Source organism: Pseudochaenichthys georgianus, chromosome 24 (genome assembly GCF_902827115.2).
Source record: "Pseudochaenichthys georgianus chromosome 24, fPseGeo1.2, whole genome shotgun sequence".
Classification (NCBI taxonomy): domain Eukaryota; kingdom Metazoa; phylum Chordata; class Actinopteri; order Perciformes; family Channichthyidae; genus Pseudochaenichthys; species Pseudochaenichthys georgianus.
Window position 1 is genome coordinate 8,022,325 of NC_047526.1, and position 23,794 is coordinate 8,046,118.

A 23,794-nucleotide genomic window follows, 5' to 3' on the forward strand; every position below is an offset into this window, starting at 1 on the left:
CGCGCCGCGTGTGGTGGAATAGCACCCATTGACTAGAGTGGCCGCGATCCTAACGGCCCCTACACACGGCGGCGTGCGTTGCCGCTTGGAGGTGGGCGTGTCTTGAGCTTGGGGAGTCAACGCGAGCAGCCCGACCAACAACCAACCACATGAATGTCCCGCCCCGGACATACAAAGCAAAGCATTCATGCTACATCCATGCTGGCTAAATATACTGTCTGTGCTTGCTAGCTGTCCATTCAAACGAAATACACTGGATGTAAACTCCCCAAACAAGCGAAAACCTACCAGTTTCCCCCACTGTCTTTGCCACCTCCCCCCATGCCTGGCTCCTCCGGTTTGTATCCCTGTATGTTCCCTACCGCCACGATCATTTTCTCCTCCTTTTGTTGACATATGGGAAATAACTGCGGTCTGGCTCTCCCAACATACACCCGGTTTGATTGGCTACTGCTTGTACTGTCAGATTTACATATGAGGGATTTGATCGGCAAAAGTAGAACATTGCTCTACTTTTGCAGCGAGCACCTCGAGAGAAGCTACGCTTTGCTCCCACAATGCAGTTCGGCGAATCGTGACGTCACCCCATTCAAAGTGAATGGTCAGAAGCGTTGAAGCGGCAACGCACGCCGCCGTGTGTAGGGGCCGTTACGACCGCCGCGGCGCAGCCGTAACACGGCTGACGCTTGCCGGCGTGCGCTGACGCTTGCCGGCGTGCGCTGACGCTTGCCGGCGGGCGTGTCTGAAACTCGACCAACAACCAATCACATGAATCTCCCGCCCCTGACACACAAGCAGCGGTTTGATTGGCTAGAGCTTGTACTGGCATATGATTCGATTGGCTGACGCTTCTGCCGAGGCGTCAAAAGTTGAACATTGCTCAACTTTTGCAGCGAGCCACGCCAGCAACGCTCCACGTCGCTTCCCACGATGCATTTCGGCTAAAAGTGACGTGAAGTGAATGGTGAAGCGTCAACGCACGCCGCTGTGTGGACGGGCCGTAACACTGTAGGTGTGCCGCGTTTGGGGGTGCGGAGGGGTTGCTGGTGCTGCAGACCCCTCAGCACCCCCCCTTCCCGCATCCATGATCTCTCAACCTGCATATAAAACAGAACTGTAAACAGATTTACTTTTTCTTTATGGATATTTTACAAATCACTCCCCTTTTAAACTCTATTCTTGTTTTACTGTCATATAGTATTTCATTTTTAGTGAGTTAGTCAGATGAGTACCAGGAGACAGAGTTTTGGTACTCACCCCCTACACTCCTCAGTGTCTCCTTCACTGTCCTCTATTTACACTTCTTGCATGCTTGATGATGAAGAAGCACCTCCCTGTCTCTTTTGCCTCCGATTTGCTTTCTCCAAAACTTGTTGCCAAAACTGTGAAGTCCTTGCATTTTCTGAGGCCAAGTTGAAGGATCAAATACTAAGAAATGATCACATGACTTGAAGTCATAGTGGGAAGTTACTAAGTACACTTATTTAAGTACTGTAGGCTATACTTAAGTACAATTTTGAGATAGTTGTACTTTACTTGACTTTGATGCTACTTTGTACTTCTACTCCACTACAGTTCAGAGGTAAATAGTGTACTTTTCCTCCACTACATGTATTTAATACCTTTAGTTACTTTACAGATGTGGATGAATGATGTGAAATCTAATCAAGTGTTAAATCAGACTTTATTTCCACCTGGAGTAAATTCTCAAGCTACCCTGCAGTCTACAAAGTCATTCAAACTAGCTGCACCTTCACCAGCTTTGAGAACACTTTAAAGATCAATCATTATAAAACATATCATATATATTATTCTGAAATGGACCAATCTGCAAAACTCTTACTTTTGGTACTTTAACTATATTTTGATAATCCTTTTCTAATTGTACTTGAGTAACATTTTGAATGCAGGACTTTTACTGTAACAGAGTATTCCTACACAAGATCTGAGTACTTCTTCCACCTCTGTCTGATTTCAAACTCTTCCATTAACACCCTGAGTAGTTTGTTGTAAATAAAACTGCAGCAGCTTGACCACAGAGCGTGAACGTTGAGATCAGCTGATTTTGCGCAGATCTCCAGTGTGTGCGCGGGGGAGTCTCCCACTGCAGCCACTTGGCAGAGTTTTGGCACAATTCTGTCGTTCATACCGACGTTAACCCCGTCTGTGCACACGGTGAACAACTCTGTCGTCCAGCTCACAAAATGTAAATAAACTATGTTATCCAGCAGCAGAATATCATGTTATTAAGTGTTGCTCCGGGCATCTGTGACAGTCATTATGATTCTGAAAGGGGCTATTAAGCACAATAAGTAGCCTACTTTTACTTGTGGTATACGTTGATGCTAATGACATTTTACTCAAGCAAGATTTTGAATGCAGGAATTTTACTTTAATGGAGTATGTTTACAATTTAGTATTGGTAATTGTACTTCAGGAAAAAAGGAAGTACTTGTTCCACCGTATCATTGGGTTTCACTTTGGTATACCAGCTGTTGTGCCTTAAAAATAAGGTTGTCAAATTATTTTTTGACAAACCCCCCGAGTATAACACTTAAACACAAAAGGACAATACTTACAAAAATGGCAATCTTAATAAAATCAGCAACAAAATGTGTATTTTAGATGTTTTCACTTGTTTTAAATAGCCAGTGGTGGAACGTAACAAAATACATTTAAAAACGTTCTCTTTCACATCAAACCCCCCCACCGCCCTCATCCCTCTGCTTTTCCCTTCTTAGTTTTATTTCAGTTGAAGCTCCTCTGCTTGATATGCTCTGTTGTAACACCCTTCCCTCGTGTCCTCTTGTTTCTGATCACATCTCTCCTGAGAACCAGCCGCAGATCCGTAATGACTCCCCTCCGGTCCCTTGGAGAGGCAGATCTTCTCCCCCCCTCCCTCCACCAGGTCCTCTGTCGCCCCGCTGCTTTTTGTCTGTGAGTGAGATACAGGAAGAGCAGTGGGTGAGAAACAGAGAAATAACCATCCGGCTGTCAGTATAATATTAACACACATGTCCTGCCCTGAAAAACTACAGTGTTACTATACAAGAAGTTTATAATAGTGCTGCACAATTAATCAGACTTTTATCGAAATCACAATAGTGACTTTTGCAATATCAAAACGACAATATTTGGTAAAGGCTAAATAGAAAGGAATATAACATATTAGTGTAGTGTTTGTAAGTGAGTATGAGGAAAGACTCAATTGTATAAAATCGCCGTAATTATTTTTTGTAGTACAAGTTCTTCTGAAATGTGATTTTATAATATGCTATTTATCTATAGCTTTTTGGCGAGTTCATTGAAATGTACGGACACAAATAGGTTGTTAAAATGAACACCTAAATGTGTATTTTGGATTTTCTTTCCACTTGATCCAAAAATCGAGCAGTGCATTAAAAAGGTTTGTTTCGGCCTTCAGTGTTTTTTCCAAAAGTGGCAAAGTACATTTGTTAGGAAAGTATGTTGTTCTTTAATCTGACTGTACCTTGTGGTCTCGGTGATGTTGGTCGATGGCGTACTGGTATTTGGCTGCTTTCAGTCCGAGGGCCCCGGCCAGTCTCTCTCCAAGGAAATCACACGCTAATTTTGGCAACAACAACAACAACTTAGTGAGACATTTTCCAAAGCAAACATTTGACCTATTGTTTATATTGTATGCTTTGAATGTGTTTAATTATTAAATACGTACTCAGCAGGGAAATCCTCCCAACCAGAAGAGCCACATTCCTGAACGACAGCCTAGACTGAGAGAGGAGACAGAATAGAATGAGTAACATGACTCATACCTGAAGGGGAACATCACCTTTATAACAATTACAATAAGTTATTTCAATGGCCCAAGAACATTTGATCAACTCATATTTTTTGACGTCGTTTACACCCCAGGAGATTTATTTATTTTTTGCTTTGTTTTACGTCAAGTTTCACACATAACACAAATATGAATTTGCTAAAATAGACATAATTTTCTCCTGGAATAATGACCGTGTATTTGAACTTCAAACAGCAAAAGATGGCTAGATCAACTCCTTACTTCTGACCTTTCACAATAAAAGCCCCAGAGGTTTAATATTGGCAGGCCAGTATTTGCATTTCCCTGTCCTCGATGTTTAAAGGTCCTTATACCATAGCAATAACATATAAACATTATGTTTTAAGTGTCCCTTTATCAACACCCATAAGGGACAGCTGTGGATCAATATGTTGTTTCCTTGGCTGAAGAAACATGAGCTACTCTCTCTCAAAGCCAAATCCAGAGAAGTACGTCTCAGACTTGTGATGGCATCAAGTATAAAGACTGCTAATTTCGAGGAGCCAGTTTCTTCTTATACCTACTCAACATGTTCTATTGTATTGTTAACAGTTCTGAGAGACTAAATGTCCCCATGTACTAAAAAGGTTTCCCTTGCGGTTCTCAGTGTTATCTGTATCACTTTTTACAATTCATTACATACAGAGCAGTGCCAAACTTTATACTTGATAAGATGGCAAATTAACGCTTTAATTCCTGGGTTTAGGAGGTTCATGTTTACTAATGTTTTTTGTCTTCTTTTTTTTGTAAGGTTTTGTACGTCAAGTACCACAGAACACAAATATTGCTGTGTGTGTGTGTGTGTGTGTGTGTGTGTGTGTGTGTGTGTGTGTGTGTGTGTGTGTGTGTGTGTGTGTGTGTGTGTGTGTGTGTGTGTGTGTGTGTGTGTGTGTGTGTGTGTGTGTGTGTGTGTGTGTGTGTGTGTGTGTGTGTGTGTGTGTGTGTGTGTGTGTGTGTGTGTGTGTGTGTGAATAGTGTTTGAGCGTTATGGGATGTGCCCCATTAGCAAGTTGCTAATGTGTGTTTTGTTTGCTACAACCTCACTCATCATACATTCCCTGTTTTAAATGACACTCAATCTTCACCATAAATAACACAGCTTTTCTATAGGGTCAAATTAATATATTTTCTAAACCGTCTCTGTACTGTAGGTCTCACAATGTGTGCGCTCAACTTTATTACTACGCGGCGGCGGTGTATAGCCGAATCACAGCCCCACGCTTGAGCAACCACACCATTTCACTACATATTGTCCTTTTGTAACTCTCAATGTGTGTGACTAATAGAACTCCTCGTGTACTTGTACAGCCAGCCTTGTGTACTTGCACAGCCAGCCAGTCATATTTTGGCATTAAGTCGGGTGCTGCTCTGAGGTTTTGAGTGATATTATATAGGTCTTCTTGAGCCATACACTGTCTTGAGATCTTATCCATTGTATCTTTGTCTTGTGATTGTTGACTGAAAGGGCAAAAGGCTAGACCTACTTTGGTTGAACTATGTGGCTGCGTCCCTGCTTTTGACAAATAGGTGTTCGATTGACATGCCAGATTGACTGAACATTCTAAATATTGGTCATGTTGGTAGGATTGGGTGGGCGTGGTGTTACTTGTTGGTACGTGGGTTGGGGGGGGGGGGCCATGAGCGCTCAGTGCCCAGGGGCCTCTGGAGATACTAATCCGGCCCTGTGTGTGAGTGTGTGTGGATGTTTGAATGCTGACGTGTGTTGTCATAAAGCACTTTGAGTGGTTGCACAGCCTATAACTGAGCCGTCGGTAAACGTGTCATTACGGCTGTAAACAGTGTCCCACCTTCTCTGCAGGCTCTCTGAAGGGAGGCCTGTCTGATGACCGCTCCTCTTCCTCCTCGCTGTCTTCCTCGTCCATGGTCTCACCGCTGGAGAAGTAGATAATCCTCCTCTGTTTGGAAAGGGCAGGACTCCCAAACTCTGTTTCCTGTATGTCCGCTGATGACTGACAAGATTGAACAGGTTTAACAGCAGCTTTTGTTTGTGTTTACACATTGTCACATTATGTGTTCAGCATGTTCTCAATTCATAGGTTCTTTTACATACAGTCTACACCTGAGTAAAGATGAACTACAGTCACTGAGCTTTTAAAAGTTAACGCTGCTGTCCTTGAGCACAATTTACAATAACATCTCTGTTTGTCTTGCTCCATTATTACAACACTTACTTCCTGGTTGCTGGTCATTCTTCATTAGTCTTTCTTTCACTCCAATGCAGTCAGTTATTCCTCATGTCTCAGCTGGACCGCTCACTCTGCTTACAACGAGACTCTTGACCCCTGAGAGGACAAGCACAGCAGAGCAAACCTTATCACAGGCGAGGAGCTTTGGAGCCGTCTGTAATGCAATCAGACGGCTCTGGCTCTCAAGCTGAAGGGGTTGGGCTTGTTACCCTGTGTAGAATGTCCTGATACCTTAATGCTTTAAATAGTGTCCTTTAGGTGGCCTAAAAAGATCCAGAGTTGGGCTTAAAAGTGTATTCCGTTACAGTTACTAGTTACCTGTTTAATCAGTAACTCTCACGACAATAAACTGTAACCTTTCTGTTACATTTGGATAACCTCAATATCGAATGTGTGTTTCACTGTGTGCGCATGGGCTTCGTAATATATCGTTCTTTATTTTAAAATGAAGTGTTACATTGTAATCCCCATTTTTTTTTTTTAAATGTACCAGTAATCTGATAACATATTTTGTTGCATTATTATTCTTAACTGTAAGGGGATACACTTTTTTATTTATCCCTATTACATAATCCCGTTGTGTATTCTGTTACTCTCCAAGCCGGTTCATATCCTCATGTAATACATCTTCTAATTGTACTACTTGACACTGTATTATACATATCATAGATTATTTAATCTACCGTTCAGTATTTCATTTGACATTCTGTTTGCATATATGTATGCTGCATGGTGGAGGAACCTGGGACATGACATTGCCCACAGTATTGAGTATGTAAGTCGCTTTGGATAAAAGCGTCTAACAAGTAACATGTAATGTAATAATAACCTGTACTGATTTTAACTCGTTTTCCTATGGTGCAAAAAAAATGATATTAAGCAACCAGTCATGCCAACATTAATTACACTGTAATCTGAGTTTTTTATTTATTTATTTGAACTGTATTGTCATACTATATCGTAGATATTTTATTTAAGTGTATTTGAAGTGTACTAAGTGTTATGTTCGTAACCTGAATTTAAATCAGGCTTTGTAATTATTTGAGTGACCGAGATCATGTAAGTGTACTATGTATTAATTTATTGAGCTGTACTTAAATCAGGTTTTAAAATTGTTTGACTGATAGAGATCATGCAATGTTATTGTTTGTTTATTGATTGTTATGAACCTGTCTGAGGACCACAGATGGAAATGAGCTATTAGCTGTAATCTGGTATCTCTTCTCTTTGCTGAGATTAATGTTTTTGTATGCATGGTCCTTCTATAAATAAATAAATAATACAAATAATTAATGCCAAAACTACGCTGTAGTTATTCTGCATATGACTTTAAATAAAGTCGTACATTTGTGTTAAATTGTTTTGGATGTTATCCTTGAACTCAGCCTGATGCATAAGGTGTTGTCAGATGTTTACTAAAATGTAATTAATTTAGGCGTCAGCAAAGCAGAAATGTGGAAGTCCTCAGAAACACATTATGCTTCGAAGTATAACTGGCAGTAACATTCAACACTCAAACGTTGTACTACGACATAGAAAGTATATGACTTACCGTACTTCAAATTGTACTGATTATATTGTATATTTACTGTTTACAGTGTATAAATACTTTAGTATGTGGTGCTGCATAGGGTATACATTTAGTGCGTAAAGTAGCTTTGTCACACCTCCACTCTCAAAGCCCAAGTTGAGATAAACCTGATGACAGGACATTTTCTCAATCAGATCTTGACATGGCTTCTGTTTTTTATCCCTCACAAACTCAAGATAACACAGGTGGGTCCTTTCTCCTTTTAATAGCTAGGATGAATCGTGTACATGTACAGTATAAGCATGTGTTATGGATGATGTAATAGTCAGAAATACATTTTACATGAATGAGAAGAAGCGTACATTGTAATGGTATTCCCAACACCCTTTAATACACAGTTGCCTGGAAAAGAATAAAGCACTGGTCTGATTTCTGTGCTGCTCCACGTATATAATATATAAATATGGATCAGTGAGGATACCTGTCTCCTTTTCTAGGGGCATACATGTGGGCAGTATGAAACAGTTTATTCAGCGATTAATAGTTATGTCTTAACCATGGCAGACTTTGGACAAGTTGGAGCAAACGTTAGACACTGATGTTCGTGTGTGGTCATGCTCGCGCTCCCATCACTGTCTCTAAGGAAGGGGGAAATACTCAATACATGTACAGAACATACATACATGTGTCAACAGCTTTTATGTCACAGTATGTTTCAGCCGGAGCGCCCACTGAAACATAGAAATCACCAAAACATATGATTTGAGATACATGTGATTGTATAAGTGTGTTCAGCTAAAATATCATTACATAACAACGGAAATAAATTAAGAACTACTATTATCAGGATGTTTATCCCTAAGCATGTGAAGTAATCATCCAGCCTCATTGAGTAATTTCCTAAATGAATAGAAGTACAAAAAAACAGTTATCATGTACAAAAAGAACTACAGTACATACGTCGTGTGATCTAAAAGTATTGATTGTAAACAGCAAAAAAAAAAAAATGTATCAGCAATGCAGGTTTGTTCATATTGTCTGACCCCGTTTCAATTCTGTTAGAAGTGAGTTTTCTGATTGTGGGAATGACATTCCCAACATCCAGCTGGCTGCATCATATTCTGTAGTGAGAACTTTACAACATATATTTTTAGATGCCAGTACTGTATATTTAGTTTAAATCTATTTCCTTTTGTCTTTCTTTCCTATAATCAGGCCAGAGCAATCAAGGGCCAAAAATGTGCATGGTACTATGCCATTTTTTTTCATATTTGTATTTGCCACTCCTGTGAGATGTTTCCATTATTTAATGTTCAATACTGCCTGTGCTGCAGCACCTTAGCCTATCACGTACGATGTGTTGGAGCACTAGCTAATAGAACAGCGAGTGTTACGTAGTGATTTCATTATGTTACGGAAGTAGACCAATGAAGGCGTTTCAGGCAGAAGGGGGGGGGGGGGGTGTAGGGCCCCTTTAAAAATAAAGACACTTTTATAAGAGGTTGAAATTGCCCCACAGCCAAAGGCACCATTTATAGGACTGCTATAAACTATAAGGCCTTTTTGTACTATTGTTTTACTAGAACATGTAATTGCTACTAATAACCTGAAATATTGATTTAAAATGTTACTTGATGAATGTCTCTGGCTTAGACGCAAGGATAATGGGCTGTCAAATATAATACAGATGTTTTAGCCTATATGTAAACTACCATGGATTTCTAGAACAAAAAAATACATTTTTCCTATGGAGGGTATAAATATGGATGCCATCATTACAATAGATGGTATTATAGCATGAGGCTGAAAATAGAAAGTGTGGAAAGTTTATGAGATGACGCATCCGGTGTCCTTCTGAGGCTTCAGGTCCGGCTCCTTCACCGGCTTCACCTCCGCCTCCTTGGGTTTCGCCTGGAGAAAGAAAAACGGTAACACAAATGTAAACAAAAACTGATCAATTGTATTTCTTTTGTTATGTTTGCGGATGCTGTGATGCAGTCTTGCCGCGGTACCTTGTCATTTTTGGCTCCCTTGGTCAGGTCGAAGGTGGCGTAGACTTCAGGAGTGCACTGCTCGCTGAGAGGCGGCAGCTCGAAGGCGATTGGCTCAGCCAGGCCGTAACTGGCCTTCAACTCCAGGTCGGGGGCCTCGGCCGGGACCTTGTGGAAGTATCTGAGGAAAAATGTCAAAAGTCAAAATTCAGAACCATCAGAAAAAGGTGCTTTTGCCAGCTTGAATGCAGCCTAAGAAAATTACTGTCACACAATCGATTCCCAGATATATACTATTTATTAATCAATAGGTAATCTTTCGTTTATTATGTATTAGTCTCAGAACTGTCAATCACATCTGTAACAATGCTAAAGGAAAATCAGTAGAGGCTTTTCAATCATAAGAGAGGGCTCATAATCAACTTAATGCACAATGATAAAATGTGTGAATAGATTAACTTGTCAAATATATGATTCGAGTGGAAGTGGGAAAGTAGCCTTATTTATTTTTTCTTTATTAACATTTGTATAATTGCTATCTGTATGTTTGTACAATCTAGGGAAAATGGCTTGAAAAAAGGCCAAGACAATTGTAGTGTTTAAGAATAGATTTAAAAAGTACAGTAAGTGACTTTCTGTCTCTGGAGTTTTAGGCATTGTGGGGGATCATGGGAGTTGTCTTCAGTCATTCTGCCTGTGTATTCCCTTCATTGCGCCTTTCAGGAGGTTTTTTACCAGGAACAGAATCATCAAAAGAAATATCTCCTCTCCAGAATTACCACAACCTTTACAAACACTAATTAAAGCAGTTTCAAGTTAAAGAAGTGTTTTATTATGTTTAGCTGAAATTAACATGTTTCCCCATAAAAATAGAGATATTTAAAGACTAAAATCCTTCATTTGGTTCAAATATAAAGTAAAAAATATAGAAAAAGATTTCTTTAATCATTCAAAGTTTTTTTTTGTGGATTGTTATTCAGTTATCTAAAGTATTTTAGTTTTACTGTATTTTGTTACGCATGCATTTGTGGATGTTTTTCTCGTAGGAACAACAGTGTGTGTACAGTGTGTGAGTCTTTGTGCCCTGACTGACTCACATGAAGCCATTTTCTCTCTGGCACTTCTCCAGAGTGTTTTTGATGAGGCCGCCCAGTTTGAGGAAGAACAGCTGCTCTGATGGTTTGGCCGTGGAGCCCGGCCCTTTGGTCTGACGGTACTCTTTGCACAGCGCCTCAGCACGGGAGTAACCTGAACAGGGAGGGGTCATGTTAATACAAGAAAATCCAGAACTGACTGAAAACCTACTCGCCTACTTGAGTGACATGTTTATGGCTTTGAACAAATTAAATCTGACAATGCCGGGGAGGATGGCTGACACATTCAGGCTCGCAGACAAAGTCGCCGGATTCAAAGCCAAGTTGGGAACCTGGGCACATCGCATCAGCCGGGGTGTTTTTGACATGTTCAGCAACTTATCCTGTTTTTAAGAAGAAGCCGAGGGACATGGCGAGTTGATACACAGCCACCTGCTATCACTGTCTGATGCGTTTGAACTAGGGCTGTCAGTCGATTCAAATATTTAATCGCATGATTGTTAATCGCGATTAATCGCAAATTAATCGCACATTTTTTATCTGTTCTAAATTTACCTTAGAGGAATATTTGTCAAGTTTTTAATACTCTTATCAACATATGAGTGGACAAATATGCTTTATGCTAATGTTTATTATCATTTGAACAATGACAAATATCCTCATGAATATTAAACACAACAACCTCTGAACATTAGAGTGAGTGAGTGAGTGAGTGAGTGAGTGAGTGAGTGAGTGAGTGAGTGAGTGAGTGAGTGAGTGAGTGAGTGAGTGTGTGTGTGTGTGTGTGTGTGATGGATCGTTGGAGCTATGTGCAACTCAAGGCATATGCTCGAACGGGAGCTGCCTGGACGCTGCAATCATGTTGCTGAGTGTGCTGACTTTTCGTACAATGTCCCGCTGTCTGCTTCCTGCATAAAGTCAAGTGCTCGGCGCAGTTGTCGGCGAAATGTCGCTCCTCTGTTTTCATTTAAACAGCTCCTTATATCCGTTAGCGCAGCTAGCTAGCACCAGATGCTAACAACAACAATACACGTAAAGTCTCTCTCGCTCGCTCGGGCCACACATACACACACCCTCCCGGTCCTCCCAATAGCCAGTCGGTGCCTGCCGGTGAGCGTGGAAGTGTGGCCTGCCACAAGCGGGCGGCAGGAGTGGGGCTGTCAGCATCAGCTTGTAGATGGTATTTTAAACTCGATGCGCTCAGAAACCACGGGGCGGCCGAGGAAAAAAAATACACATGCGTTAATCGCGTTAAAATAATTCCTAGTTTGAACGCTATTTTCCATCTGCAAAGGACCCGAGGAATGGCAAAGGATGGATGCGTGATCCATTTCTAAATGACGATGGTCGAGACCAGCTCCCATCACAACAAGACGATCAGCTGATGGAGCTAATGAACGACGGAGGACTGAAAACACTCTTTAATTCATCATCGTTTACATCCTTCTGGATCAAAGCGTCGGGAGAATACAAAGAGATCGGCACGCTTGTTCTGAAGACACTGCTCCCGTTCCCAACGTCATATCTGTGCGAGGCAGGTTTTTCTGCCATGACGGCCACTAAGACCAGACTTAGAATCAGACTGGACGTGAGGAAATACCCTGTTTCATTGTCAACCATCACGCCCCGGTATGACATTATTATGGCTGGCAATCAAGCCCAGGGGTCTCACTGACATTTCAGTTATATCAGTGGTCCTAATTTGTTTTAATTGTATCCTGGTTTTAAACTTTGTTAATATGTTTTGGATGCATTGCATATTGTTCTATTATTTGTTCAGGCTGTTACATACAAGACCACCTAGGCCTATATTAGGCTATATTATATTATATATTAATATTTGTAAAGCGGTCCTAATTTTTTTTGTTTTAATTGTATCCTGGTTTTAAACGTTGTTAATATGTTTTGGATGCATATTGGTATTTGTTCAGGCTGTTAAATACAATTAGCCTCTGTTGAAACCTGCTGATGAGTAAATATTAAAATTGACAACCGGTCCGCGATTTTTTTTTAATGTATCTGCCGGTCCTTGGCACAATAAAGGTTGGGAACTGTGTTGGAGGCTAAAATGCCAGAACTGCCTCCATTGGACTCCTTTGTTTACTTCTGTAACATAGTGACATCACACGTGTGCTTCTATTGACTAGCGCTCCAACACATTGTACGGTAAGGGGCGGGACATCTCTAAGTGGTTGACCAATCACAACAGAGCCGGCCAGCTAACCAATCAGAGCAGACTGGGCTCTGGTTTCAGACAGAGGGTGAAAAGAGGAGCTGCAGCACAGGCAGTGTGAGAAAAATAAAGAGCTTTTTGAACATTAAAGCATGGAGACATGTCACCGTAGAGACACTACATACTGATATGAAGCTAAAATGTGCAAAATAGGGCCCCTTTAAATACGCTTATTGTAAGTCAATTTGGATAAAAGTGTCAGCTAAATGAAATGTAATGTAATATAATGGAAGCAAGAAATACAAATCTATGACTACTTATTTTGTGTCCAAAAGTACTTCAACAAAACACGGGAATAATAGTGTAATGACCTAAAAAAAAACTATGCTTAAACTACATGTTACTAAACCAAAGTGAGTGCAGATTGTATAATGGACCTAATAAAGACAAATTAACAAAACATGCATTTGTAGCGGACTCTTAGGAAATAATTCAGCATTATCTGTGGTTAAACACCAAGAATCATCTTATATGACTCATAATATGACGTAAAAGTTGACAGTGTCAGAGTGTTACTATGGTAACGTACAATGTTGGGATTCGAGTTTGTTGTGTTTTTAGCTGTGTAAATAAACGATACACACCTTGTGTTATCAAAGATAGAAGTTGTTTGCCTACATTTTCTCACAACTACACATTAATATCACACATACACTGTGCATAATGGAAAAACACAGTGTGTGTATAACCTTATCTATATAATGTGCCTTTAGTAAGAAGACATAATGAGTGTATTAGATAAACGAAACATTTTTTTGACAAAAATAATGAGAGCTTGAAGCATAATTACTTACTAAAAGTTTATTGATGAGGTGATAAATGAATTGTGCAATTGGCCTCTGTAATACTTGTGTTGTTCCTTTACTATTCTTGTATATAATAATGTTTAAGGGTGTTTACTTAGGCACTTTAACACATGTATATAGTATGTGGTTAAAAACATTTTTAAGGTGGAACGCTAGTCAAAGATATACGTACACTTTTCTGCCTCCTGGAGGGATCTTATAGCCTCACCGCACTTGTCACTCGCCAACAGCGTCTGCCCATTATAGCAATAAGCCTGCAAACACAAGTAATGAGTAAAACATTTCAATAAAAAAAGTCACTTTGTTTCCTGTCTTTGTAAAGAACAGCATCATAGAAGGCACGTACACGGACTAAGTTTATTGTGCCTAAAAGTACGGTGAAGTGAATCAGGATAAGCATGAACTTACATAAGCCATGTAGAAGTGCTGCTTCAGCTCAAGGTACTTCCTCCATTTGCCACTGCATTCTGGCTCCAAGGTGTTCAACGTGTGGTCTGCGGACAGAGATAATTACCTTTAATAGCCTGTTAAGGGCAACTTTTTTTCATGTTTTGATATTAGCATGATTGAGTTGCCAGTTTGCCATGCGTGCATCAGCGTCCGTCATTTTGTCGCAACATAAGCCTACGTGAAGCTTGGCAATGTGCATTTGTCTTCATAAAATAACCTTTACTTTGTTTCTACAGCTAATTACACTTCTAAGCAGACACATATGATAAGTTGTGTTCATCAAGGCTCCATCTTAGGGCCCCTTCTCTTTCCCTTTTACAGGTAGCTTAGATTGTTTTTTTTAAAAGTTACCATAACTGTACCTGAGAACTGTAAACCCATGTAATGCCAAAATACATACCAGCTTTCTGATAAAAGTTTGCTGTCTCAAATGCCAGCGCTGCGATGAGTGTTGCGTTGTGCTTCAGTTCAATTGCTCTGGCAATTGTCACTATGAAAAAGGAAATAAATTGAAAATGAATACATCTCGGATGTGACAAGGAGTCATTGTGATGTATTGTTCATCATTGCCTGAGTATCTACTGTCAGGGCTAAAGAGTACAAGTACTATAGTTGCTAGTGCAGATTTCTAGGGGCTTCTGTACCTTCTTGTGCCTCTGCTTGGCACTGGATGATGTATGTATCCATCGCTCTGGGCTCCAGGTCTCTGCCTTTTTCAGCCGGGGTGATGAGACGAGGGATGTGGACCTCCTGTAGCAGAAATGCCGGAGAATTTGTGGATTTAAAAATCAGCAAGTCAATATCATGCATTCCTTTGTTTTTGCAAAGGGTCTGTGGCAAAATCGTTATGCTCATTTTAAACTGGGGGTTTTCAAAGTCTGACACTGTCACCCCCCGACACCCACATATATTCCCCTACTACCTTAGCTTGGCATGAAGTCGGCTGATAAGCTGTTGGCTAAAAGTTATATTTAAAAAAAGGGGATCCCATATAACCACGTATACATATATAGCGTGTTGGCTAAAACGTTATGTTGCATCTGTTGACATAAGTCATAAAATTGGCACAAGGGTTGGGAACCGAAACTCGGTTCCAGATGAGAACCTATAAGAGAATGCCGATTACCGGGTACCCATACAAAATGTTGGTTCTGCTTAACGGTTCCCAACAACGGTAGACCCTGTATTCCACCGGGTCCGTCTGCGCCGCGGTGACCCGGTAGAATACAGGGTAAGGGCGGACTGGCCATCTGTGTGTTCTGGAGCAGTGGTTCCCAACCTTTTTTCCCAAGATCCCCCCCAAATGACTCCTGTTGGAAGTTGCGCCCCCCCACACACAAGGGGGGGGGCGCAACAGCGGTAATTACAGTTTAAAAAAATGCTACAACTACTGTCACAAACTGGATGAATGTGAAGCATTTTGTTAAAGGAGGATGAAAGCGTAAATTAAGGAGCACTATTGGAGTGACTTTGATGGTTATTGGACTCAGGATTAATTCATTTGGATTCCCGCTGTATGAAGAAATTAAAGGACGGCGCAAGTGAAAACAATTCACGAAGGGAACTGTTTAAAACACATGCTCAAAGTAAGCCAGATTTTGCCGATTTATGTGGATTCAAAACTCGTAAATAATCTACAAAATGGAGGAGACCGATCTGATCGGAGCAACTGTGACAAATAATCCAACTGAAACCGGCATGGACAATGACTATGCTTTAAAAAATGCGCTTATCCAGAAAAGCCCGGTTTGGACACTTTACGGGCAGAAGAAACATTTCTATTAAAAGAAAGAATTATAAATGTCTGTCTTTTTATGCATATAATAGCTACTAACTTGAATACAAAAAAAAAAAAGAAGAAATGTAAAAAAAAGTCTAAATATGATATTTGGCCTCAAATCATCTGAGGCCTGGCGCCTCCCCTGCGATCTTTGGCCACCCAGGTTGGGAACCACTGTTCTGGAGAATCACAGAACGGCCGGTCGTTAGCGAGTCGTTAGCGAGTCGTTAGCGGGTCGTTGGCGGGTCGTTGAAAGACGGCTCGGTTTGCTGAAAGCCGGTACCGCCCTTAATTTTTTTAAACGGCATGTAAGTTGTGCTGACAGGCGACAGAGGTCCACAGTTGCCCCGCAGCGAGGCTCCCCCCGCCCTCCCGTAGACAGTTCACGAGCCCAGTCACTTCATAACACCAAAGATGGATCGCGGTAAACGCTCTAAAGTGAGGCTCCACTACACTAAAAAAGACAAGTTCCAGTGTAATGCCTGTTAATAGCTTGCCACAGGCAGCTCAGTTAAAATAAAGCACAGCTGTTGTGCAATACATTTGTATTACATATATATGTTTTATTTGTAAAAATGTCAGTTAAAGCTTAAAAGAGTAAAGATATTTTTGTTATCTAAACGTTTGACCTCTTTCTTTTACAATTTTGGAATGGATACGGGGAATGGATAAGAACCGGAATCGGTAAGCAGAATCGGAATCGATACATTTCAAACGATAACCATCCCTAATTGGCACCATTGGAAATTGGGCAAATCAGCTTTCATCTGTTTCTGTTTACTTCTACTTAAAGTAAAAGGCAGTGATAGTTTTTCTCAGGCAAGTTCTGACATGTGATTCTCATTGTCATTACATGCTTCAACCACATAGACGCCCACCTTACAGTTTGAAAACCTCTCATTATACTAATGGGGTGTTAGCAAATGAACATTTTGGCGTCACTAAAGAGGATTTAAATAAAATGTACTTCACTGTCAGGAATTCTCTGGATATACGCTTTGGTCTCTGAATTAACAGAAAGTAATCAAAGCAAATTATGTTTTTTCAAAGGCTTAAGTACAAATATTAGTAAAGAAGTTAATTTAGTTTCTATGTATACCATAGAAATAATGGATATGAACAAATACAAAGAGTAGGACTGAATGGCTCGATAAAAAGTTAGAAAGGCCTGACTTGTTTGCAGCTGCTTACCTTGAGAGTTTTGAATATACCAGCAGCAACTTTCAGGCTCCGGTGAACATCTTTCGCTTCAGCCTCTGTCACGCTATTAAACAGGAAAACAAGACCGCAAAACAAAAGTTAGCATAGTCAGAAAGTTATAAAAAAGATAGGTTAGACAACGGATTTAACATAAATAAATACAGACAAAAAAAGTACGTACTTTTCTTTCCCTGCTAGTCTCGAGGCAAACTTGGTGTACCACAGGGCTACATTGAAGGCCATGGAGACCAGTTCAAAGACTGCATCCTGCTGGGCACTGGGAGGAGAGCATGGACACGATGGTTATTCACACAAGTCAATAATGCTATGATTCAAAATGCTGTGTCGTCTTCATATGTTTTTTAAAGCTTTTTTCTTTGAATTGCAACCATACACACTAAAAAAGAATGCTTCCATCCAATGAGAATGGAAGTATTCAATCAGTGTTCATACCTTGGTGTGTTTCCTTGTAAGGTGTCAGTCCACTTGAAGTTCTGAATGAATCTCATCTTGTTCTCCTGTGTTGTTCCATCCAGGGCAGTGATAAAGCCTATTGTATTATAAACCAATATTTAAAAAAACAAGAAGTTGTTGGTTGTGTGCTAGGCAAAACCTAGTAACAATTGTTAGAATTGCAGAATGCAATGTTAGAAAGGAAAAGGAGAGAAATATGAATAACAACATTAACAATACATTACAAGTATGCAATTGTTTTTTAGGCAATGAAACGCTTGGTATCAACCATCAAATGTGCAGTATGAACAGATTTTTCTTTCCGAATCTGTTTGAAAGGAATGTTTACTGAGACTGTTGAGAATGTTTTAAAGCTTTACCATTCAATCAAATGGAAATAATTAAGATCTTATAACATAATGTTATGCATATTTCTTCAAAAATCACAATTCACAATTGCTATTTTGGCTAATTTTGGGATCTCTAGCAGGATTGAATAAACTTATGTAGGGTTTAAACAACGTTTGACTGAATATTTAGTTTGGACTGATTGACCAAACCCCTCCGATATAAGGAGATAAACACCCTTACAAGACAAAGATTGGGTTGCATATTACCTTGGAGGAGGGAGAAGTATGCATCTGTGGCATTTTTCATGATCTCAGCGTTGCAGGTGACATCAGTGAACATCTCCAGCAGTCTCGCCCTGTTAGTCCGCAGGTCACTGTGTGTGTCAAACAAATGGCATTCAATTGATGCTCTACAAATCATGATCATTCCTGTATTATGAGTGATTACATCAAACACCTTTTGCACCCTTTAAGGCAAAAATGTTATCAAATGACTAACAGGAGCACAACATAGGTCATTACATCGTCATAAGAGAGGATAGACAAAAACAATTCAGTAAGTGTTCATGGTCACAGTCAGTCCAACTTCATAACACCTTAACCAGTGTAATAGATAGAGATAAGACGTACTTGCATATCTTATTGGCAGAGGGGCTTCCTGCCACTCCATAGAAATTAAAGGACACAGGCGCTGTTGCCTTCAGAGGGTTCCTGTGAAACCAATGTGCCATCCTGTGGATGAGGACACACCTTGAAAAATACAGGGTGACAAACAGTGACTGAATGTGTTGTATTTCTGGTATTAATATACGTTTTATACAGTCAAATAAATGGCCTAACAACTAGTTTACATATTATAGACTGGTGTTTAAGTGGGCAGCATTAGCTAGCTCATGTGTCATCTTAGCTAACGTCATTTTACCGTAGCTACGACTCGCTGGGCCGTGTTAGCACCCTCACGAGGCTATATCCCCCCTTCCCAAGTTTTACAAATGGATTCTAACCCTCTGTGGTTACTTGAGGCTATTATAAATCGTGTTTTCAACAATTATGTGTTGACAAAAGTCCATTACGTAAGCTACGGAGAGCAACAGCTAACGGCTGGCAGTGGCTACATCTGGAAATATACAAAATAATAACGGAATCGATGTGACAACTGACTTATTATACGGTTAAATTAATGAACTGTATTCGGTCAAATAAAGTATCCGTTTCGCTGCTTACCTGACGTTCTGGTGCTGTAAATGTGAGATTTGATAATCCTAGTGGAAAGTCTGATACTGACAACAACTTACTTCCGGAAATAAACACGGAGTAGACGCTCACCAATCGAATCCCGCGGTTTAGTCATGTGAGGTGTGTTCGGAAAATACCACAGAAGTCAGATCAGCTTCTCTGCTGTTCAGGATTAGTAGAACAAACCTCCTTACATGACTAATGTGTCACCTATCAGATCACAACGTTATTCTGTGAATAGTTATAACACGGCATCTTCTTTTATTTCCAGTAATTTCCTCATTACGTCCTCAAATAATTCCTGTAGATAGCTATTTTACTACTAATTAAAAAGGTGTTAGTTATTTAGGTTGAGTTTGTTGTGTTAAATATGCAGCCGTTCTGTTGAGTGACTGCTAAAAATGGATGACTGATAACATTTACATCCATATTCTGTTTTGTTTGTGAACCAATATCTCTTTATTTTCAATATCTTAAATCTCCAGGTTGCTACTGGAATCTAGTGAAAGTGTACAAATCTCCACAATAATTATGTGTTCCATTAAATGGTATAGTATTTCAAAAAAGGTGGGCTCTAAAATAAAGTGTGCATATTTTTCCATGAAGCAAAGCTCATTGACAATTCTGCCTTTTATTTTCTTCCCCATTTGGCCAACATTAGGTGAACCACAAACAGCCATTTCAAGTGATAATCAGAAAGAAAAGAAAAGCAAAAAAAAAAGCACTCAACAAACTAAAGAATCATTACACATCCCACATACATACAAACATACGAGTCATTTTTACATAGTACATCTTTGTGTATAAGGCTATCTTTGACATGTTCCTTAAGAATGCATTGTGCTTTTCAACATAACATAAGATGTATCTATTTCATTATCACATTCACTTCATATTCATTTACCAGGAATCTCCATGCGGGACGCTCACATGCACCAATATCAGATGAAACAACTCTGAGTGGAGCCACTGTCACCTTTTGCGAGCAAAAGGGCAAAGCGATGCAATTATTTAACATAATTTTACAATGACGATTTTGGTGACATTACAATTCACTTTTCCCTCAACATCTCATGAAGAAAGAAAATACCAAAAATATATATATTTATGAGGTGAACTACAAGTCCCTAGCACTAACAGGCGCATAATGTGAACAACAATGTTAGCAGTGCGCCATTAAAAATCTCTTTTAAAAACGAGTTTAGGCACAAAGTAACAATCAAAGGCACTTTTGGTCAGCTTTAAGGCTATAATAGCATCAATACATTTAGTTAATTCTCTCAGTTCTCTACTGTAAAGAAAGGTTACTTTAGTGTGAATGTGTTTTTAAATGTCCCTAACAGCTGAATGAAAAGGAACAGCAACACCTTGTTATAAGGTCCCAAAATAAACTCTAACAAAGGTGCAAATATAGAAATGCTGAATCCCAGATGACTCGTGTTTGCAGGAAGACAGACCTTGAACAAGACTCCAAAAGGTCGCTTTCACCTATCAGAAAGCAAATATACAGTCACAACAGAAGAAGGAAAAAAATCCATTTCAATCAAGCTCTCTTTTTGTAGCCAGGGGTCAATGCAGTGGGGAGGGGGAGACTGAGTAAGTAAGTGGTGTCAGCTGACCTCTCCTCAAAAAAAGCCCCCTGGTTACAGTGAAGGTTACATTCAGTAACACAGATCGCATGAAATAATGTTCTCATTCAACTTTAAGAGTTCTCCATCATATGTAAGATTGTCATACACATTTGATTAAGTCTGTACATTACACGTGCCTTTTTTATTGTCGCACTTAAAACCTGTACCATAAAGGCAAATGTAAAATGCTTCTAAATGGTTCATGAATGCAACACAGTAGAACATAAGTTCTGATATAGATATACCCAGCACTGTGCAATACATCTAATGTTTTGGATTGTAAGGCACCCAGAGTCAAACACAACTGGTGAAATCAAATTGAGCCGAGCTTGCATTTAAAACAACACAAATATCAACACAATCTTTGGCAACTGTGCAGCTTTGGTGATTAAAAAAGAGTTAAAGCTAGCTGTGTATATGCAGCATTTTGGGCTTGATTTGGTCCAATTTCCTTGAAAGACCTTGCTGTAAATAGAGAACACTCCAAGTGAAAACACAACCCAGTGCAGCCTCCTAAACCCTGAAAAGTTATGTATGAATGGCACGTCTGCAGAATACCAACTAACATTTTACACTAGAAAAGTTACAGTTCAAAGACGTGTGGCGTAGTTCTTGCATAGAATATGGTCCCGAACGTCTCCCCATCCTCCGTTCTTCATGAGTGTCTTGTGCTCTACTGTCTCTACACTCTGAAGGATGAGAGATTGAGGAAAGAGAGCCTCTTTGACCGTTTTAAGGCTCTCCTCCACCTTCTGTGTGGCCCATTCTGGCCTGCAGTTCTCCTTCTGGTGAAGGCCACAGTCTCCTGTGTGGAGGACCCTGGAGCCCTGCGCCACCAGTACCTTGATGGGCTTTGATATGCAGGTTCCCGAGAGGTGCTGCAGAGTCCAGTCCCAGTTGTAGTCGTCGAAGGTGCAGAATTCCTCGTTGCAGCCCATCAGTTTGTAGTACACATCTCTGGAGATGGCCATGCCTATGTTGTGTTTAGTGGACATCCACCCAGTGGTCAACACCTTGTTGGACAGTATGTTGAAATCAGTGAGGCCATTGTGGTTACCCAAGGCTAGCATGTCACAATCGGGGCAGCTGCTTTTCCTGAATTCCACCATTGATTTATAGTAGTGGAAAAAGTCAGGTAGGATGTAGTTATCCTCCTCCAGGAAGAGCACAAAGCCGCTGTAGCCCTGCAGGGCCGGCACTCGCTCCCACACGAAGTGCAGTTTCCACCACCAGTGGTGTTTAGTCTGAGTGATGAAGGCCTCCCTGTAGTGTCCATAGGAGTCAGGGTGTTCTGCGTTGATGCATCCTGTTTTGCCAGCGTTGTCCTTGGATATGTCTCGAGGGCAGTCCCTTGGATCCTTCCCAGGAAACTCGCTGGGATACAGCTGAGTGCTGAAGGGGAAATAAATCTGCAGTACTTTGCAGAAAGTTATCCCTTGCACAATGGCGTTTATTTCCTCTGAAAAGTAGTCATGGCTAAAAATCAGGAGGAAGCTGTGGACCTCAGCAGCTTTCTCCAGTGACTTGATGAACAGTCTGAGGTAGTCAGGCCTGTTGTGGACCTGAACTACCAGCACCAGCAGAGGCTCCCCTGGAAACTTATCCGCGTTGTGAACACACTGCTTGTAATTGGCACTGTAAACGGACTGAGTCAACTCTGTAAGCGAGCCAAAGTTAAACTTTACCGCGTCACCAGAATGCATTCCCTGGTGTCCCGGCTCGACGTTATTAGGTCCAGTTGTGTCATTATCGTTAACTAATAACACACGTGTGGAAATAAGCAGAGTCACAACGACAAAGGAAACACCCAGCAGCGCGAGCAGATTCTTTTTGAGCAGCCGAAACCTCATTTTCTTAAAGTAAAAACAGACTTTGGACTTCAACAGAAATGGCTTGGATTCACCGCGAGGTCCTTCATTGTAAACTTCCTCGCGACAGTTTTCCTCGTGCGGAGAAACTCTTATTATTACTGTCCAACAATGCGTGTCTTTAACTAAATGTCAAACGTGTTATGACGGCTGCTTCTCTTCTCGCATGACTGTATTTCCTCTTCAAACCCGAGCCATTTGCCAGAGCAGTCGCTTGTTTTTTTACCACCTGTAGAAAAGTAGAACAAAGCGTTATGTATATGTTGTGTTTTTAAAGTCTGCGTCAAAGTAGAAGCTAAGTAGTGTTAGCTCCATTTAACTTACCCAAATTAGGTGTAATGTGTCAACCAGGTGTCAACACGCTCACACCAGGAAGAGGATGATAGGACATGATACATCTTGGGTACAACTTCATTCACTGCTGACGTGTACTACCCAGCCGACGGGGGGGGGGAGTGAGCTGCTGCTCAACGAATCATGTATGGTTGTGTAACACGAGAGGACATGTAAATCAGCCAGATTTGAATAGTGGACGGTGGGAAAACCTCCCATTACATTTCGTGCATTAAAATGTAACAATGTTTGCTAACTCTACAGTAGCCTATCACAGTATCAAAGGGGGCAAAAGCACTTAAACTATACCGCTATTTTTTCTATGTATTAAATGTTGTTTGTTTTATGTTTAAATAACAAAATGTAGGCTATGCATTCATTCATTTACAGTAATATCATTTTCTTTTTTGTTTATTTATTTCATTTTTTCTATTTCTGTTTTTATTTCAACATTTATTTCTCCTTTTTAATTTATTCCTGTATTTATTCATTTCTGTATGTATTCGTTTAGACATTTAGTTCTGTATTTATTGTTTTATTTCTGTATTAATTTACATATTTGTTTATACTTATTTAATGTTCTGTCCTGCATATTTGTATATATTTATTTATAATTGTATTTATTTCAGTATTAATTTTAGCAATTATATATGTTTATATATTTATTTATTTTATTTTATATTTCCATACTTGTGTTTATTTAATTATCGAGGTTTACTATACTATACTGTCAGGTATCTGTGAATTTCCACAAAGGATCAATTATGTGAATCTGTAATGATATGTGATCAATTATACATTTGTATTATTAATT

The 23,794-nt window shown here is 40.1% G+C and overlaps 3 protein-coding genes across 4 annotated transcripts in view; all 3 read right to left on the reverse strand.

Moving 5' to 3' along the window:
* The window catches only part of mep1a.1 (meprin A, alpha (PABA peptide hydrolase), tandem duplicate 1), a 32,616-nt gene extending 26,422 nt beyond the window's left edge, over positions 1-6,194 (reverse strand). The window contains exons 1-5 of the mRNA XM_034076017.1: positions 6,010-6,194; positions 5,626-5,787; positions 3,695-3,749; positions 3,491-3,585; positions 2,760-2,935 (exon numbers count right to left, since the gene is read on the reverse strand). Of these exons, the coding sequence (XP_033931908.1) occupies positions 2,760-2,935; positions 3,491-3,585; positions 3,695-3,749; positions 5,626-5,787; positions 6,010-6,027 (506 nt within the window). The 5' untranslated portion in view covers positions 6,028-6,194. The remainder of the gene's footprint in view (positions 1-2,759; positions 2,936-3,490; positions 3,586-3,694; positions 3,750-5,625; positions 5,788-6,009) is intronic.
* Positions 6,195-7,804: 1,610 nt separating this feature from the next.
* On the reverse strand, positions 7,805-19,244 carry brox (BRO1 domain and CAAX motif containing). Of its 2 annotated transcripts, none has more exons than XM_034076018.2 (13): positions 19,137-19,244; positions 18,543-18,662; positions 18,180-18,286; positions 17,563-17,659; positions 17,291-17,386; positions 17,101-17,173; positions 14,774-14,879; positions 14,530-14,619; positions 14,088-14,173; positions 13,852-13,933; positions 10,644-10,794; positions 9,568-9,727; positions 7,805-9,466 (listed from the first exon to the last, which is right to left on the reverse strand). In XM_034076018.2, the coding sequence occupies exons 2-13, from the start codon at positions 18,641-18,643 to the stop codon at positions 9,383-9,385; spliced, it is 1,233 nt and encodes a 410-aa protein (XP_033931909.1). In that variant the 5' UTR covers positions 18,644-18,662; positions 19,137-19,244; the 3' UTR covers positions 7,805-9,382. The 2 variants fall into 2 exon arrangements, with proteins under 2 accessions (XP_033931909.1, XP_033931910.1); XM_034076019.2 differs by having other exon boundaries at positions 18,543-18,644; positions 19,137-19,236.
* A 519-nt stretch (positions 19,245-19,763) lies between these two features.
* LOC117439992 (alpha-1,6-mannosyl-glycoprotein 2-beta-N-acetylglucosaminyltransferase) lies at positions 19,764-23,083 on the reverse strand. Its single transcript, XM_034076166.2, has 2 exons — positions 22,972-23,083; positions 19,764-22,876 (listed from the first exon to the last, which is right to left on the reverse strand). Exon 2 carries the CDS (start codon positions 22,627-22,629, stop codon positions 21,370-21,372), a length of 1,260 nt encoding a protein of 419 aa, XP_033932057.1. The 5' UTR covers positions 22,630-22,876; positions 22,972-23,083; the 3' UTR covers positions 19,764-21,369.
* Between the last annotated feature and the right edge of the window lie 711 nt (positions 23,084-23,794).